The sequence below is a fragment of the Muscardinus avellanarius genome (assembly GCF_963383645.1).
Source record: "Muscardinus avellanarius genome assembly, chromosome: 3".
NCBI classification, from domain to species: domain Eukaryota; kingdom Metazoa; phylum Chordata; class Mammalia; order Rodentia; family Gliridae; genus Muscardinus; species Muscardinus avellanarius.
The window spans coordinates 161,846,456-161,864,605 of record NC_137788.1 but is presented as its reverse complement, the minus strand read 5'-3'; the positions used below and the strand labels follow the sequence as shown (position 1 = coordinate 161,864,605).

The 18,150-nt window shown below is 47.3% G+C and overlaps 1 protein-coding gene across 1 annotated transcript; it reads right to left on the bottom strand.

Moving 5' to 3' along the window:
- Positions 1-200: 200 nt before the first annotated feature.
- MPHOSPH10 (M-phase phosphoprotein 10) lies at positions 201-17,865 on the bottom strand (the record flags this gene model as incomplete). Its single annotated transcript, XM_080692094.1, has 11 exons — positions 201-347; positions 691-921; positions 2,289-2,396; positions 4,167-4,277; positions 8,020-8,157; positions 9,400-9,467; positions 10,458-10,599; positions 13,566-13,737; positions 14,159-14,310; positions 15,633-16,332; positions 17,777-17,865. The coding sequence occupies 11 exons, from the start codon at positions 17,863-17,865 to the stop codon at positions 201-203; spliced, it is 2,058 nt and encodes a 685-aa protein (XP_080548220.1).
- Positions 17,866-18,150: the final 285 nt, after the last annotated feature.

Sequence of the window (18,150 nt, the reverse complement as noted above, 5' to 3'; positions counted from 1 at the left end):
AGCACGGCAGGGTCAGCTCAGGCGGCCAGAGCACAAGGGCCAGGAGCCAGGTCCTGCTTCCCGAACGCAGGTGGGTCGTCAGAGCATCCCACAGAACTTGCAAATAACTGCAGTGTAAAGAAGGATCTCAGGAACTTTATTATAAACAGAGCGACACAATGTAAGCCTACACGCTAATACAGACACTATACAAAAGCATATCACAGTTTCAATTTATGAACAGAAACATCCTGTTTCTTCTTCTTCTTGTCTGGTTTCTTTGCGTCGCTGATTTGCATTTTCACTTGATCTTGTAATTTTGAAAAGAATGCTTGAGACGACTTCAGGGCCTTGTCTTTTCCTTCATCCTGCAAGTGAAAACAACAACAAAAAAACATGCAAAATAGAAACAGTATGTTATCACAATGTATAGAAATATAAATGTGAAAAAAGCCTAAAATGACAAAACCTCTATCAGTTACCACGTAAGTACTCTACAGTCAATACCGCTAGAACATTCTTGCTATTTGAGGGAGAAGGGAGAGGAAGCAAAGCAGGCACCAGGCCCCGGGTCGCTGCGAGGACCCGACGGGAAAACCAGCAGCACTCCCGGCTCCGGGAGGCCCTGGGCCCACGGCGGCCGCGTGGCCGGCTGGACAGTGCAGGGCCCACGGCGGCCGCGTGGCCGGCTGGACACTGAGGCCCTCTCACCTTGAGCAGGGAGGCCCTGCCGGTCCTGGTGAGCTGCCTCAGCTTCTCGGCCGCTGCCGCCTTCGTGCACCTCCCCGCCTGGGCTGGGTCGCTCTTTTCCAGCAGCTTCCTCCGCTTTTCCTTCTCCTTTATCTTCAAACGCTTTTGGTACTTCTTTTTCCTCCGTTCTCGTTTCTTGTCTGTAGCTGTTTTCTCAGCAGCTGTTTTTAGATCTCCAGCTTTATTTTTCTCCTGTTAAAAAATAACCACCAACAGATCCGTTAATCTAACATCAATTCAGGGGACCCAAAAAAGCAGCACAGGGTGGGTGGCCACGGGGCCGCACGGCCACAGCCCAGCGCGAGGCTGCAGAGCAGTCTCCAGCGTCCCTGAAGGCTCTGCGGCTCTTGACCCTGGGACGTGCATCCGTCAGACCAGACTCGCACCAACAGCTCAGCCTCCAACCCCACTCACTCGGGCCGGGAGAGCGGCTCGGCGCCAGCAAAGGCAGCCTCCGCACGCTCGGCCACAGCGCGGCTCAGGACAAGCCTGCAGCCTCCGCGCTACGTGCTAATGGCAGCCCGGGGACCGAGGAGAAGGGACACCTCTCTCCGGCGAGGACTCGTGCCCTCTCCTGCCGCAGCGGCCAGCCCGTCCATCAGCTGCACCGAGGCGGTAGAGACTCTGACAGAGGGGCAGCTGGCTGTGGTAAAGTGAGGAGGGTAGAGAAGGCTGCTGCTAAGCCGCGCCAGCCAGGAGGAGCGCCCGCGGAAGCCCCGGGACACTATGCACGTCACGAGGTGGACTTCTCCCGGATCCAATGCTCTACTCTCCCCAGGCCTCGCCGCAGAGCAGCACGGAGCAGGGGGGAGAGGCTGATGCTGAAGGTCCGTTAATGGGGGCCTGCAAACCGCTGCTCTAAGCTCAACAGCACTGCAGTCGTCCACGCATTAGCACAGGGTTCTGACACCAGATAATTAAAACCTGCCTTTATAACGATTCTTGCACCTACACCCACAATAGTTCCTGAAGACAGACCGGTGTTTAAATATTCAGACACACCAGCTTGTGAGGGCTTAGTTACCTGGGAGGGATCGGTCTGGACCCCTGAGCATCCTACAGTCCGGGCTACTCAGGTCCCTATTAAATGGAGTAGCACTGCGTACAACCTACACCCCCTCAACTTCATCCTGAGATTCCAACACCCGACACAACACAGATGCTGGGAGAATGGTGTAGTACTGTACTATGGAAGGAATATTTGTGTGTGTGTGTGTGTATAATGATAAGAAGGAGGAAAGACCACATGTGATCAGCACGGACGCTACTGAGCCGTGGTGCTGGGAGGGAAGGCGGCCTTCGCGCTCCCCAGGCAGCCGCTGCTGCCAAGCCACATCCTGCCCAGGTGCCATTTTTTTTCCTGAATATTCCCCATTCCTGGTTGGTTGAATCCGTGGATGCAGAACCCGCAGGTATGGAGGGCTGGCTGTACCTAGGAGCTGCTGAGATGCCTTACAACAGGGAATACACATTCACGGAGAGACCACTGAGCAGGCGGGTCCTGGCGGCATTGGCTTGACCGCCGGCAGGCGGACCCCGCGTCCATGCTGGCGACTCACCTTGACCTCCTCGGGGGCCAGGAGCGCCGCGTCGCTGACGCTCACGGGGGCCACCTCCTCCATGGTGATGGCCGGCAGATTTGACACGACTTTAACCTCTGGGACAGGCTAGAAGAGAAGGCATTTCACACAAGTCAGAAGCGGCCCTACGTATGTGAGTAAAATACTTTAGAGCAATCATTTAGAATGTTAGATGCACTGACAGCCAGGTTCGCAGCCAATGGGAGCAACAGCGTGCTGCTGGTGGGCGGCACCGGCACGAGCGCTGGGCATCTGAAGCCTGTCTCAAAACCAAGCAGTACCATTGTGTCTACACTTTCACTGACACTCCTGCCGCACTGAGCGAGCTCATGTGCCCCAGAGGTGGACGTCCTCACTCAGAACAGTGTCACGGATTAACTTCCACTGCTACTGTCTTGTCTCTGGTTACAAAAACACTAGCTTATATCCAAGGAAACAAGCTTACTTTGCTTTGTGATATGGCGGACTGACTTAGGGGCATTCTACGTCTGAGCTACCCCCAGCCTTTTTATTTACTTATTTTGAATCTGGGTCTTGCTGATTTGCTTAGGGTCTCACTAAATTGCCAAGGCTGCCCTTGAACCTGCAATCTTCTTGTCTTAGCCTCCCAAGTACTAGTATTACAGGTGTGCTCCACCATGCCTGGCAAAACACAGAGCATTTATTTATATATTTATTTAATTTTGAAGTACTGGGGATGGAACCCAGGGGGGTTCTAACTCTGAACGACAGCCCCAGCCCTATATTTTATTCTTTATTTTGAAACAGGGTCTCACTGAGTTGCAAAGGGCCTCACTAAGTAGCTGGGGCTGGCTGCAAACCACGATCCTCCTGTTTCAGCCTCCCAAATGCTGGGATTACAAGCGTGCGCCACCACGCCCGGCAACAGATGATTTAATACAGAAATTTTCTCATCTTCCAGATACTGAAAGCATATCTTCATAAATATAAATACAAAATGGTATTGGACTGTTTTAAAAAGTTGAAATGGAATCAAAATAAATTGATCTTGTTGATTATAAAAAGAAGAATATTACATTACTGAATCCTCATTTGTTTTATATGTTGCTTTTTCTCTTCTTTTTTGGAAAGAACTCTCCAAGAAACTCCAAAGTTACAACCGTTTCATAATGACCATGTTAACAGGACAGCCACGATTATTTATTGTGTGTTCACACTGGTGTGTGTGTGTGTGTGTGTGTGTGTGTGACGGGGGATTGAACCCAGAAGCATTCTACCTTCACGCTAGACTCCCAACCCAATTTTATTTCTTATTTGGAAACAGGGTCTCCCTAGATTGATGAGCGTCTCACTACTTGCCGAAGCTGTCCTCAAACCTGTGCTCCTCCTGTCTGGGCCTCCCGAGTACAGGGATTACAGGTGTGCGCCACCACACCCAGCCACACTGGTGTTCTTGACTTCTTGACATCTAGTCCTACGTGTCCTGGTCAGGGGCCGAGGCACAGGGCACAGAGTGTGCCCTCAGGCCCTCGGTGGCCATGGTGGCGGGAGGGCTGTGGCGAGGGAGGGCAGGGCTGACACCCGGACCAGTGTCCACTGCGCGCACACTTCTCTGCCCGCTTAGCTCCTCCTCAGTCCTGGCCAGTTCAGTTAGCCAGGGGTGTCTTTGTCCCACAGGGGACAAAAGGCAGAAGCACAGCAGGACGGGTTCTACGTGAGCGGGCAATGTCAGATGTCAAGGGAGCCGCCTCTGCCTCGGAGCACAGCGAGGGAGCGACTAGGACGCCCTTCCAGTCTACAATGGACAGAGACGCGCGATCCTCCCGGAGTGGAGTCTCACAGAAGAGCGGCCTTCAGTGAGCCGCGCTCTCCACACTGAAGCGCCACCACACTTACCGGCTTAGGGATGAAGTGGAAGTTGGACAGGGCGTCCAGCTTTAAGAAGAGAGAATCCATCATCTTCTGAATCTCCACGTGCTCTGGGTTCTCTTCTTCTGCTGTTTTTTCCTTAGAAAACATGGTCAACCACCTCAGCGTCAGACGCTTACTATGTCCCGCAGACAACGCACTCACAACCACGAGGGCAGCCCCTTTCTCAGCATCTTAGCTTTGGCTCTAGAGAGGCAGTCCTCGTAAAGAGGTCAAATCAAAGGTGTCAGCGCCTCGGTGGGGGCCACGCCTACCAGAGAAAACGTGGGCGTGCGCCGGAGAGGCCAGGGACCGCCCTCTGACATTCAGAACTTACCACTTAGCTCCTCCATACTCACTTCTGACAAGAACTAAGCTACTACCAGTGGGCTGGCTATAATTAAAAAAAAAAAAACAAAAAGACAGCAGGTGCTGGTAAGGATGTGGAGAAGTCAGACCTAGTGTACTGCTGGTCAGAGCGTAAAGCAGTGCAGATCCAGTGGCAGTGGTCAAAAACAGAGAACTACTGCACGCCCCAGCAGTCCCACTCCTTAGATGTGTACCCAAGAGGACTAAAAACAGGCAGGCAAAGCGCCACACTCACACATCGCTATCTGCAACAGCAGAACTCGGCAAATGCCTATCAGTGGGTGAGTAGAAAAACTGCGGCAAGTCTACAACTGAAATATTACTCAGCCATCAGAAGGAAATGAAGCGCTGATACAGACCACGGTCTTGAAAACCTGCTAAGTGAAAGCATCACACCCTATATGACTCCCTTCATGCAAAAATGCCCACAGTAAATCAGGAGACAGGACGCAGCTGCTGGCTGTCTGGAACTGGAGGGAGGGGAGCCCTGGGGAGCAACTGGCTGTGAAGTGTTTCAGAACTACAGGCGGGCGGCACCTGCAGGAGAGCGCAGCCGACGCTGAGCCGCTCACTCGACGTCACCTAGCGTGGCAACATGGGATTAAAAAAAGCCTGACGTGTTGATGTAGGCTTCACAGAATTATCCGAATAATTTGGATGGCCGGGACTCTTTTTACCTTTTATTTGTATGCAATCTGTTGAAGATTTATTGAGTAATCACATTTTTTTGAAATGATAGCAATTTTAATTCTACTAAGAAGAAAAAGAAAATTTTCTATTCTCCCTGACTCCCGGCCCTAGGTGCTAGTTCTAAAAGGCTAAGATGTCGTTTTGGTTTGCTTGGTTATTATTTTTTAATTAAATTACGAGGAATAAACCCAAACTCGGGGGCACTGGCTGCGCCTCTGAGACCCTGAGGCCAGCGGCATCCAGCTGTCCCTGCAGCTCATCAGGCCGTGTCCAGGCGGCGCGCCGGCCCTGCGCCTCTAAACCTGACTCGTTCTTTATTTTTCTTTCTTTATCACTCATTTATTTATTTATTTACTATTTTTGCGGTACTGGGGATGGATCCCAGAGGCATCCTACTTCCAAGCTATACCCCTAGCCCTATTTTTAGTCTTATTTTTGAAACAGGGCCTCACTGTGTTGCAAAGGGCCTCACGAGGTAACTGAGGCTGTCTGCAAACTGCGATCCTCCTGTCTCGGCCTCCCAAGTGCTGGGATTACAAGCGTGCGCCGCCACGCCCGGCTCTGACTCCCTTTTTAAATACCCCACAGCGGGGTGTGGGTGGCGCATTCCCGTCATCAGCTCAGCTACAAGGCCTCTGGGCAACACAGCAAGATCCCAGTTCAAGAGGACGCTGTCCTTCTGCCTCCCCGTGGCCTCTGAGGTCGTCTTCCCTCCACCTCAGCCACCTCAGACACAGCCGCGGCGCTCGCTCCACCGCGGCCTCACTTGCTCTGGCACAGGCACCGAGTGTCAGAAACACCGGCCATCAGCCCACGACGGGTCCAAGGAGCCCTCCTGACCAGCAGAGGGGTCCACGTCCATTCTCAAAACCTCCATGGCTGCTGGCTGAGAGGGAGGGAAGGGCATAAGGCTGCACCGCCCACTTGGACTTGAGCCCTCAGGGCTACCAAATACTTTCTTTTGCGAGACTGGCAGGCAAGAGTTCCAGTGGAAAATGTCCACTAATTCACATGAGTCCACCGGGCCACTGGTTTCCATGGCCACTGGTTTCCCATGGGCCACTGGTTCCCATGGCCACTGGTTTCCCATGGGCCACTGGTTCCCATGGCCACTGGTTTCCCATGGCCACTGGTTTCCCATGGGCCACTGGTTTCCCATGGGCCACTGGTTTCCATGGCCACTGGTTTCCCATGGCCACTGGTTTCCATGGCCACTGGTTTCCATGGCCACTGGTTTCCATAGCCACTGGTTTCCATGGCCACTGGTTTCCATGGCCACTGGTTTCCATGGCCACTGGTTTCCCATGGGCCACTGGTTTCCATGGCCACTGGTTTCCCATGGGCCACTGGTTTCCCATGGACCACTGGTTTCCATGGCCACTGATTTCCCATGGGCCACTGGTTTCCATGGGCCACTGGTTTCCATGGCCACTGGTTTCCCATGGGCCACTGGTTTCCCATGGCCACTGGTTTCCATGGCCACTGGTTTCCATGGCCACTGGTTTCCACTCGCTGCTTAAGTAGCAGTTCATTAATAATATCTGAGAGCAACCCTGTTACAGAGCTTTTGCAGAATAAAAATGCTGCCTCACTGCTAAATTCATACTGACCACATTCCCAATAAATCCAGTGTGAAGAATAATTCAATTTGTACCCGTATAGTGGGGGCCAGGGGGTATTCTATCTCTGACCATCTTTTTAAATTATTATTTTTTTTAAAGTCTCGCTAAGTTGCTGAGGCTGGCCTCAAACCTGCAATCCTCTTGTCTTAGCCTCCCAAGTACTGTGATTATAGGCATGTGCCACTATACCTGGCTTAATTAATCTTCTTGGGAATATAACCATGTCCTGCTATTTAACTAGAGAGTATTCTTAGATTTTTTTTCCCCCCTGTGGTACTGGGAATGGAACCAGAGGCCTTCTACCTCTGGGCTATACCTCCCAGACCTATTTTATATTTTATTTGGAAACAGGATTTCACTAAGTTGCTGAGGCTGGCTTCAAACCTGCACAATCCTCCTGTCTCAGCCTCTCAAGTACTGGGATTACAAGTGTGTGCCACCACGCCCAGCTGAGAGTATTCTTAGGATTTTAATATATCTATTACTTCAAAATATCAATGAGAAAAGATGTGTGTGTGTGTGTGTGTGTGTGTGTGTGTGTGTGTGTGTAGGTTTGGAGATTGAACAAAGGAGCATTCTATCTTCCTGCTATACCCCAGTCCCTACTGTATTTTATTTTTGTTCTAAAACATGATCTTGTTAGGTTGCCGAGAGTCGTGCTATTTGCTAAGGAGCTCTTTGAATCTGAGCTTCTCCTGTCTCGGCCTCCCTAGGATTACAGGCATGTGTCGCACACCTGGCTAAGAAATGGTTTGAAAATTGCTGGCAAGTTAATAACTGGCTCCACAAGTATACAGTGATCACTGTCCAACCACAAAGCAAACCCCCGCCTCGCCTCCCGGGAAGTGTAACCCCGCTGCTTCTGCTTCGTTTCTCAAGTGAGGTGACTGAGGAGCTCAAGACTGGCCTCAGGGGAGCGGGCAGGGGAGGGGCTGAGCCCGGGCACTCTACCACTGAGCTACAGCGCCAGCCCTTTGGAGTTTTTATTTTGAAACAAGGTCCAGGCTGGCCTTGGGCCCTCTTGCCCCAGGCTCCCAAGTAGCTGGGACTGCAGGCATGTGGCTCTGACTGGCTCGTTTCAGGATTTCAACAGCCACAGAACGTCTGGTCCCTGCCTCCAATCCTTTACTACAGCAGCGCTGGCCTGGGAGCCTCCTTACCTGGTTGAGCTTGACGTATTCCTGCTCGTAAATTTCTGCGAGGCTCAACTTGCTCTTCTCGTGGTCCAAGGTCAACCGCTTCTTATACTCGTACGCGTCTTCTCTTGGCTTTTCTTTACGCACGACGTCATCCCAAGCCTGAAAGCACAGGGTGTAGAGAATACACGCAAACACCATCAAAAACTTACTGCGAGGCTCACGTGAGACTTGTAGCCAAAGAACCTCTCAAGTTCAGAAATGACTCAAGCCACAAAGAATAAGAATCATGACAAGCAAACAGGGCAGCAACTCAGAAAGCCTTTTACACTTTTGTCTTCAACGAGTCTTTCTCTTGGTTACCAACTTCTTTTTTGTGGTACTGGGTTCATGAACCTCAGGAGTATTCTAGCTTGAGCTATACCCCCAGCCCTATTTTATTCTTTATCTGGAAACAGCGTCTCACTAAGTTGCTAAGGCTGGCCACAAACCTGCGATTCTCCCATCTCAGCCTCCCAACTATGGGGTTACAAGTGTGCTTTACCATGCGGGGCTCTGATTACCGACTTATTTCTCCATCAGTTTGTTCAGAAGTCAAGCCTCATGTTTATCCTGTTTACTTTAAAATTTAAAATACTGTGCATGTCATATACCTAAGTTTTATTCAAAGTTAACACATTCAGACCAATTCTTTTTTTTCTTTATTTCTTTTTGGTGGTGCTGGGGATTGAACCCAGGGGCATTCTACTTCTGAGCTACACTGCCAGCCCAATATTTTATTCTTTTATTTTGAAACAGGGTCTCACTAAGTTGTAGAGGGCCTAAGTAGCTGAGGCTGGCTGTGAAGCCGGATCCTCCTGTCTCAGCCTCCCAAGTACTGGGATTACAAGTGTGCGCCACCATGCCTGGCTCGGACCAATTCTTAAACAAAACTTCTTTGCTATGTCAACATTTAAAAAGATACACCTCGATTCCTTGCATCACACACTGTTCCTGGCTGTGATCACAGGCAGCCGGACACCAGCTGCCACCCCACTGCCCAACAGGCCAGCCGGGCGCAGAGAGAAGGCCCGGCAATGGCTTCTGCCTCTCTCCTCAGGGACGCCCGTCCTTCCTGGTAGTCAAGATCCTCGCCTCACATGGCCAGAGGCGTAGACAGCTGAGTCTAACCTTTGTTTTTAATGGGGTCTAGCTATGTGGCCTCCCTGCCTCGTCGGCCCTGCAGCTGGAGTGACGTGTGCACGCTGCGCTCGCTTGTCTTCTAAGTCCAGCCTGGAGGCTTTTAGCAAAGAACATGATCCAGAAGAAATAAAAAGCGCATTAGTTCTTTTCCTCAAACCCGTAACATGTTATTTCTACAATTTCAGTGAAATTTCGGTTGGGTGTAACTTCACTTTCACTGACCTGATCCCGTATCCTCTGCTTAATGATATCTTCCAGTTGGAGGGTGGTTTCCTCTGTGATCACAGGTGCTACACAAAACATAACGTGCATTTGTCATCGAGACAGACACTACCAGGTCAGTGATCCTCACACTGTGGTCGCTGGAACTTGTTAAATGCAAACTCTTGGGCCAACACTGTACTACTCGAGTCAAAGAGTGAGGAGCAGGAACAGCTACGTGCGTTTGTTTTGGTGCTGAGGACGGAGCCCAGGGGCATTCTACCTCGAAGCTACGCCCCGGCCCTACATTAGTCAATAAACAGGGTCTTCCTAGGTTGTTGAGGCTGGCCTCACATCTGTAATCCTCTTGTCTCTGCCTTGAAAGTACTGGGGTTACAGATGTGTGCCACCACACCCAGCTATCCATGTATTCTTGAAAGTACTGGGGTTACAGATGTGTGCCACCACACCCAGCTATCCATGTTTCAGTAAGTACTCCGATGTTCCCTAAACATCACAAAACTAAAATAAATAACCTAAGTGGTAACACCCTTATCCCTTGCACCTGGGGACTCTCTTCTTTGCCATTCTCTTGTTCACTGATAAAATGGAAACTCATTTGGACTCCATGGGAACAAGAATGAACCTGATGAGCTGACCAGGGTCGGGGGCTGCGGCTCACAATTGTCAGTGGACGGTGACGGGTGCACAGCTATGCAGACTGTAAGAAACCTGGCTATGGACTGTGTGCCAGGTGTCACTACTGTAATCATGTTCTATTTGAGCAAATCAGAAGTATTATGATTACGGCAGAATGTCCTGGCTCTTAGAAGATACAGGTGAATGATTCAAGGTTAAAAAAGAAAAGGGCACATATCCAGAGGAGACAGACGACGAAGATGGCAAAACGCGAAAGTGTTCACTGCTGCCAAGTGCAGCCTGCCGTACAGATGTTTCCTGTACTAGTTTTTTGGCTTTTCCGCGCGTTTCTAAGGTTTTAAAGCTAACAGCTGGGTGAAGACCATCCCAGGTCCTCCTGCGAAGGCCCCGAGGGCCCGCTTGGGGGTGGGGGGGCGCACCCATGCGCACGGCGTGGTCGAAGCGCAGCGTCTCTTCCAGGAGGCTGTTCTCTGGCCGCTGCTGAGCCGTCACTTCCCCTCGCAGCTGCCACGGCTTCTTCTCCAACAACTCTTTTTCTAGAGATGCAATTTTCTCATTCATCTAGGACCGACACAAAAGAGTTCTACTTATAAATCACACTTATACATGCAGAGAAGAAAAATTTATTTGTTTGTTTGTTTTGTGGTACTGGGGTTCCTGGAAACCGTTCTACCTCCGGGCTACACTCCCAGACCTATTTTTTAATATTTTAAACCGGGTCTCCTAAGCCAGCACAGCTGGCTTTGAACCTGCGCAATCCTCCTGTCTCCACCTCCCAAGCGTGGGGATTACAAGCGTGCGCCACCACGCCCAGCAGAAGAAAATATTTTAACAGTGGTTCCCTCTTTTCACCTTGCGCGGACGCCCATGCCTTGCTCCTCCCGTTGCCGTGGGGGTGGCTGTAGGTGGTTTCTTTTCCTCAGTGATTTGAAATGCTGTTCGTTGACATACTAACTTTCCCAACCTTTGGGTATATTTCTTCTAGGTCCTATTCTAGTCAAATGATCTATTCATAAACCACTATCAATTTTAGTTATTAGAGTATTCTAAATTTCTATTTCTGGTAGAGCTGGGGATCAAACCCAGGGCTTCAAATATGGGAGGCAAACTTTGAACCACTGAGCTACACCCTCAGCCCTACGGTGACTTCCCCCTTAGAGTATCAGTATCCAAGCCAGGCACCATGGGACACGCCTGCAATCCCAGCTCACTGAGAGGCTGAGGCAGGACCTCTGAGTTCAAGGCCCGCCTCGGCAACACAGCAAAACCCTGTCTCAATGTTTTAAACAATAGATAAATTAAAAAGGGCTAGAGCTCCAGGGTGGTTAGTCACTGGTGAAGTTCCAGCACTTCAAAATAAAAAATAGGGCTCAAGTTGTAGCACTAAAAAACAACTATAAAGACTTTAGTATACAATATCTACAGCTACCTTACAGTAGTTTTTAGTTTTCTTAACTATCCTTTGGCTCACATTTGGTTTTTCTAGTATCCTTTGCTTTCATTTTAGTTTTCCCAATTCTTTTCTTTTTTTTTTTTTTGCATGTGGCTACATCAGCTAACACTTCTACAAGAATGGTTACAAGCAGTCGTAGTAATAGTGGACATTCCAACTGACTGCAGATTTTAAAGGAACGTCTCAGCCGGGCGTGGCGGCGCACACTTGTCATCCCCGCGCTGGGGAGGCTGAGACAGGAGATCGCGCAGGTTCGAAGCCAGCCCCAGCTACTCAGTGAGGCTCTCAGCAACTTAGTGAGACCCTGTTTCCAAATAAAGTATAAAATAGGTCTGGGAGTGTAGCCCAGAAGTAGAAGGTCCCTGAGTTCCATCCCCGGTACCACCAAAAAAAAAAAAAATAGTGTTTAGACTTTCACCATTAGCCATGACAGCACTTATGGAAACGTATTGTACTTCATTAGGGGTAAGACAAAATTGGGATTGTATCAAAGTTCTGACACATATGGAGGTGACCATATTTTTTTTAACCTGTTACAACAAAGAATTGTATTCGATTTCCAAAAGAAGGAGGGCCATCTGGCGGTACGGCATCATCTTGGCTTTCTCATCACTATTCATGAATGAGAATGCGTGTGTGTGTGTGTGTGTGTGTGTGTGCGCGCGTGTGTGTGTGCGTGTGTGTGTGTGTGTGTGCGTGTGTGTGTGTTTATTTTAAGGTCATCTTTGTCAAGTTTAGGTTTTCACATTATAACAATTGCATGTGAAAAAAAGTTTAGAATTTTTGCTTTATCCTTTGTTATGTGGGAATTGATTAAACACCAGTAAAACTGTCTATTTCTTGAAGGTGTAATAAAATTCCACAGGAAAACCAAACTTTTTTTTGGGAGGAGGGCGGGAGGCATGGGCTGGAAGGGTACTAATTCATTACAAATTTATTTTCTTTTACAGTATTTTTTTTCTTTAGACCTTCTCTCTTCTACATACAATCTGAAAAATCCCAAATTTAATTCAGATTCTTTTTCTCATAATTATTCTGATGCTTTGTTATCTCTCATTACTTGCCTAATCCCATTTCTGAGTTACCTAATTTTTTTTTTTTTTTTTTTTTTTTTTTTGGTGGTACTGGGGTTCCTGGAAGCCCTTCTACCTCCGGGCTACACTCCCAGACCTATTTTGTTTTGGGAAACAGGGTCTCTTATGCCAGCGGGGCTGGCTTCGAACCTGTGCGATCCTCCTGCTGCCTCCCATGCGCGGGGATGACAAGTGTGCGCCACCACGCCCGGCTGTGACCTGATTTTAAGGTGGCTTAATGTTCAGACAAATGACTGGAGCCAAACTACATTATTAAAATTAAATGGCATGTCGCCGATCTAAAAGCATTACCATAAGCTAACCACTTTTATCAACTTTGGAAGATGATTAAAATTCAAGCTATGCTCTGCCTGCCCACCCCCAAATCTTTCCAGAGCACCTTAAAGAGATAGGCACAACTCAGCAAGCCCCTCAGCAAATGGCTGAGATCCTGTTTCAAAATGAAAAACAAAAGAGCTGAGGGTGTAGCTTGGAGGTAGAATGTCCCTGAGTTCAATCCCCAACACCAAAGAGAGAGGGGGAGAGAGGGAGAGAGAGAGAGGGAGAGAGAGAGAGGGAGAGAGAGAGGGAGGGAGGGAGAGAGAGAGAGAGAGAGAGGGAGGGAGGGAGGGAGGGAGAGATGGGGTGCAGTAATGTACAGGGCAGCTCAAACAGTTGCAAAGAGAGGCTCATGAGATGGTTAAGCAGCTTAAGAGAGACATTTAGTCAACAGGAAGACACCAGGGACAGAACAAAGAAACAAAGGCTTCACACCTAGGCCCAACCAGTAAGCCAAAGACCAGAGGAGCGCAGGCACTGACACTTGCAGTTTAGACACCTCTGGCACGAGTCCACGTACGCTGCGCCTTCCCGTGTGGCAGTAAGAGTTCTGCTTATAAAGGATGGCTAGTAGTCCCAACAGGAGAACAGGGTAAAGAGGAATGAGCTCCGCTGTCTTAATTTAAGCACATACAATTTTACCTTAAATTCCCAGTAATTACCTTTTCCTGTCTTTTTTCAAAAGAAGACTGGACTTCATCAGGTTCTTTCTTGATGCTGGGCACCTCTGCACCCTCAGCTTCCTCCTCCTCTGGAAGGGCGAAGGTCACTCTTTTTGTGCTTTCTTTCTGTTGTTCACCATCTTCACTTTCTTCAAGGTAAAAATCATCGTCCCTGAAAAACCAAAACAGGCACCAAATGAAAAACAGGACTTCTTACTTGAAAACAAAAACATACTTCCAATAATGAAGTTCTTAAGAACACAAGGCATTATTTAGGTGAGATGCTGTGTAAGAAATAGAACAAAAAGTGCCCAATAAAGGCCACAAATTATTCATCAACCCACAATACCAATTTACTTCACAAAAATAATATCAGAGGCTCTGACTGAATAAAAGCTCAAAGTTCCTTCCTTGTAATAAAGGTTTAATTTTTACTGCCAGCAGTATTTTTCTTCAGTACATGATTTTTAATGTCCCTCTAAATTCAGACAGTTTCTTCTTGCTATCTTGATATGATCTGACAGTAGAGAACCCGCTATTTCATCTTAGAAACTCTAACTTCTTCTAGGTAGCGAATGGCCTGAGATACTCACGTCTCAGAGAAGCTTTCTTCTCCTTTCTCCCCAGCAGCTCCTTCCTCTTTTCTGTTTGAGCCCAGCTCACCATCAAGGCTGGCTATGTCCTCATCACTTCCCACTGGATCAAAAAAATCTTTGTATTTCAGATTTCTTGAACTTTTACTTGACTAAAATAAAAAGATTTTGAAAACATTTAAAGACAAAAAAATACATAAAACCACACGTGTGTATGTACACTGTATACGTACACAGCTTTCCCATTTTAACATTGCCAACCAAAAATAACTAGGGGAATTGTTGATTAATAATACTATCATAAAACTGTAAGAAATGAAGTATAATAAACTTAATAAAAGTATAGGTTCATTTATAACTGAAAACTAAAAGCACACTACTCTGTATTTCTAAATCTAACTACAATTACTTCCAAAATGCCCTTGCTGAGCCACTAAATACTTTCCTTTCATAATTATTTTTAATTCTTAGTGAACATACACATTTGAGAGAAAAATTTGAATACTTCTAACATGTGAATATGGGTAGTAATTTCAGCATTTGGGAGACTGAGGCAGGAGGATTACAAGTTGGAGGCCAGCATCAACAACTTAGTGAGGCCCTCTGCAACCTGGTGAGACCCTGGTTCCAAATAAAAAAAAAAATTTTTTTTTTTTTTGGTACTGCGGGTGGAACCCAGAGGCTTTCTACCTCCAGGCTATACTCCCAGACCCATTATATATATATATATATATATATATATATATATATATATATATATATATATATATAAAATTATATATATATATTTTATATATATAAAATATATATATAAAATATATATATTATATATATAAATATATATATATATATATATTTTTTTTTTTTTTGGTGGTACTGGGGTTCCTGGAAGCCCTTCTGCCTCCAGGCTACACTCCCAGACCTATTTTATATTTTTGAAACAGGGTATCTTACGCCAGCACGGCTGGCTTCGAACCTGCGAGATCCTCCTGTCTCCGCCTCCCAAGCGCGGGGATTACAAGCGTGCGCCACCACGCCTGGCTATATTTTATTTGGAAACAGGGTCTCACTAAGTTGCTGAGAGCCTCACTAGCTGAGGCTGGCTTCGAACCTGCGCGATCCTCCTGTCCCAGCCTCCCAAGCGTGGGGATAACAAGCGTGCACCACCACACCCAGCTCCAAATAAAAAATAACAGAAGACTGAGGGTATAGCTCAGAGGTAGAATATCCCTGGGTTCAATCTCCAGTACCCCAGAAAATGAAAAAAAAAAAAAAAAGCTATATAACAAGAGAAGCATTTTGTAATAAGAAAATGATGGCTTCAGTTTAATTAATTTCCCCAATTTTTTTCAAGTGATCTAGTATTTCTTTGTGCCCTGGTGACTGAGGTGTTTTAAATCTCTCCAAGGAAACAGAACAAGACTCATTTGAGGAAAAAGAATGCATTGTCTCTTCTCCTCTCTCGAAATGTTACCTTAAGTTTCTGATTGTCAAATAATCCTCCCTCATCTTCGTCAGATTCAATGTCTTCAAAAAAGTCGATATCTTCTTCCTCGTCCTCAGGCTTTGTTTGTTCCTCTTCTTTTTCTATGTTTTCTAAAAAGGTCTCCATTTCAGATAGCTTAAAGAATTTATCATCGACTATGGATTTTTCTCTTGACTTCCCTGGAAGTTTGTTTTGCACTTTGCTCTGCTGCTCCAATTTGCTAATATCAAAGTCGAGGTCAGAATCCTCATCACTGAACGCTGGGCTGTTCCTCTGATCAAATTTGCTCAAGCTTTTAATTTTCTCGCCAGCTTTAGAATTGACACCATCAGTATTTGATACCTTCACCTCCTCCTCCTCCTCCTCTTCCTCCTCCTCCTCCTGCTCTAGGCTCTGCTGGTCCTCGGCCTCCATCTCTGAGCCGTCCTCCTCACTCCCCTGTTCTGCACTCTCAGGGAGAAGACTGATGTCTTCGTCTTTAATTGTTTCACTAACTGCATTCTGGAAGTATTGTAAAATTGGTTCATTTTGCAGTTCCAATTGTTGCCAAATCTGTTCATCATCAAAACTGTTTACCACAAGCTTCTGTAAAGGACTTCCAACAATCCTCCCATTCTCTAGAATTTTATTAAAGTCATAAAGAACTTTTGTTAAAGAAGTGAAGTTTGATGCTAATCCATCTTGAATCCTATTGGGGAAAAGGATTAAATGAGATATAAAATTTATAGGTAGTAACATCACAGTATTCTAAATTAAAAGAAAAAAGGACCAACTCTAGTGCAAAATAAAATATGAAGTACAATTTCAAGTGTAGATACTGGCAACCAATAATAAATCATCTTGCCAATGAATCACAGTAATATATAAAAACTGTCAACTAAGTAAGTGTCTGAATCTGCAAGAAAACCACTGTAGATCTATTTCCTTCAAGAGATATATAGTGTATCAGTCTTAAAGTCTCAACTCTGCTATATTATATTATACTCCATTCAGTCAGTTGTCCATGGTTGACATCTCCTTTGGCTGCAGTGTTTGGGGAAGATCTGACAGCCCAGTTGAGACTTGCACATACAGATTTTGAAACATGCATTGTGGGCAAATGAAAGGACGAGAACAAATTTTCCAAGATGAAAATAGAATTCATGAGCTTGAGGAAAAGAAAAGCCAGGAGGGCCATAACACAATAAAGGATGAGATGAGAACAGAGTCTGGTGAGAGTGAAATTATGGGGGGCTCAGAGGTAAGAGCCTGCCCTTTTAGTGTAAAGAGAAAACACCAAAAGGTGATAAGCTGAAGAATGAAACGGCTTACACTTTAGAAAGGTGACTTATAGAGGAAAAAGAATGAAGGCAGGATGATTGGGAAGTTGATGCAATAGCCCAAACAAAGGAAAATGGAGAGTTCGTGCTGGAGTCAGCAGTGAACATGATTAAGTGGGGTCTGCATTCCAAATACAGTCTGGGGACAGAAATGCCAGGATCACTAAATAACCAGGCACAGAGTGCAGAAGAATGAGAGCATCAGGGAGGTGGACTTTGTACCTCTGAGCGACTGGAATGAAGGATGTGTCACTTACGGAGATAGGAAAGGGACGGTTGGTGGAACATGGGAAAATGACTTCAGGAGAAAGCAGAGTATAAGTGGGTCAGTTTTTTAAAAACCGTGCTACTTTGGACGCGGTGAATTTGCCATGCTAAGTAGCTGTCCGTAGATGCTGTGAATGCAGAGCTCAGACATCAGGATTTGACACAGAAACCTGAGCGATAATTGCATAGCTCTAATTTGAAGTTCTTCAGCAAAATAAACACAAAACAGCCTGTGCTGTGAAAAGAGAGGGAAAAAAGCTCTAACTCTCAAGCAGCCCGGGGGTGCGTAGACAAGCAACAAGTCCATACTTTGAAAAGCTTGGCGATGAGCGAGCAGTGGATGATGTCTAAGGGCTGGGTTTCAATAGCACACAAGTGGGAGGCCCGCACTATACAGCTTTTTTTCTTTTTTAATTTTGACAGGTCGTGAGAGCATAAACGCTGAAACTTGAGAGGAAATTATCTGCACCGCTCCTTCCTCCCCGTCCAGAATTCACCGGCGTCCGTGAGGTCTGGACCGCTCTCGAGCCCCGGGTCCGCACTTACGTGAGAAAGCTCTGGGGCTCCCTGGTGGCTTTATCGACCTCCTTCAAACACCGCTCCAGGGTCCGCCGACGCCAGACCCTCGGAACCATCGCTGCCAGCGACTCCGGGAAGAGCACCGCATGGAAAAGACTACAGAGGACAGGAAACCGCGCGGAAAACCAACCCCCGCGCAACCCAAATCCCAGCGCGAAAGGTTCCGAGGAGCAAAGGTTCCGGGCCACGCCCCCGCCGGAGCCAATCGTAGCGTGAGAACTTTCATTAGGCACGCGCAGGGGGCGGGACCGGAAGCCTAGAACGCGCACTGGTCGGACCCAGCACCGTCAACTTTCTCCAGCCTGCCTTGTGTTTCTGAGGGCGGCGGCGCGCGGTTGCTT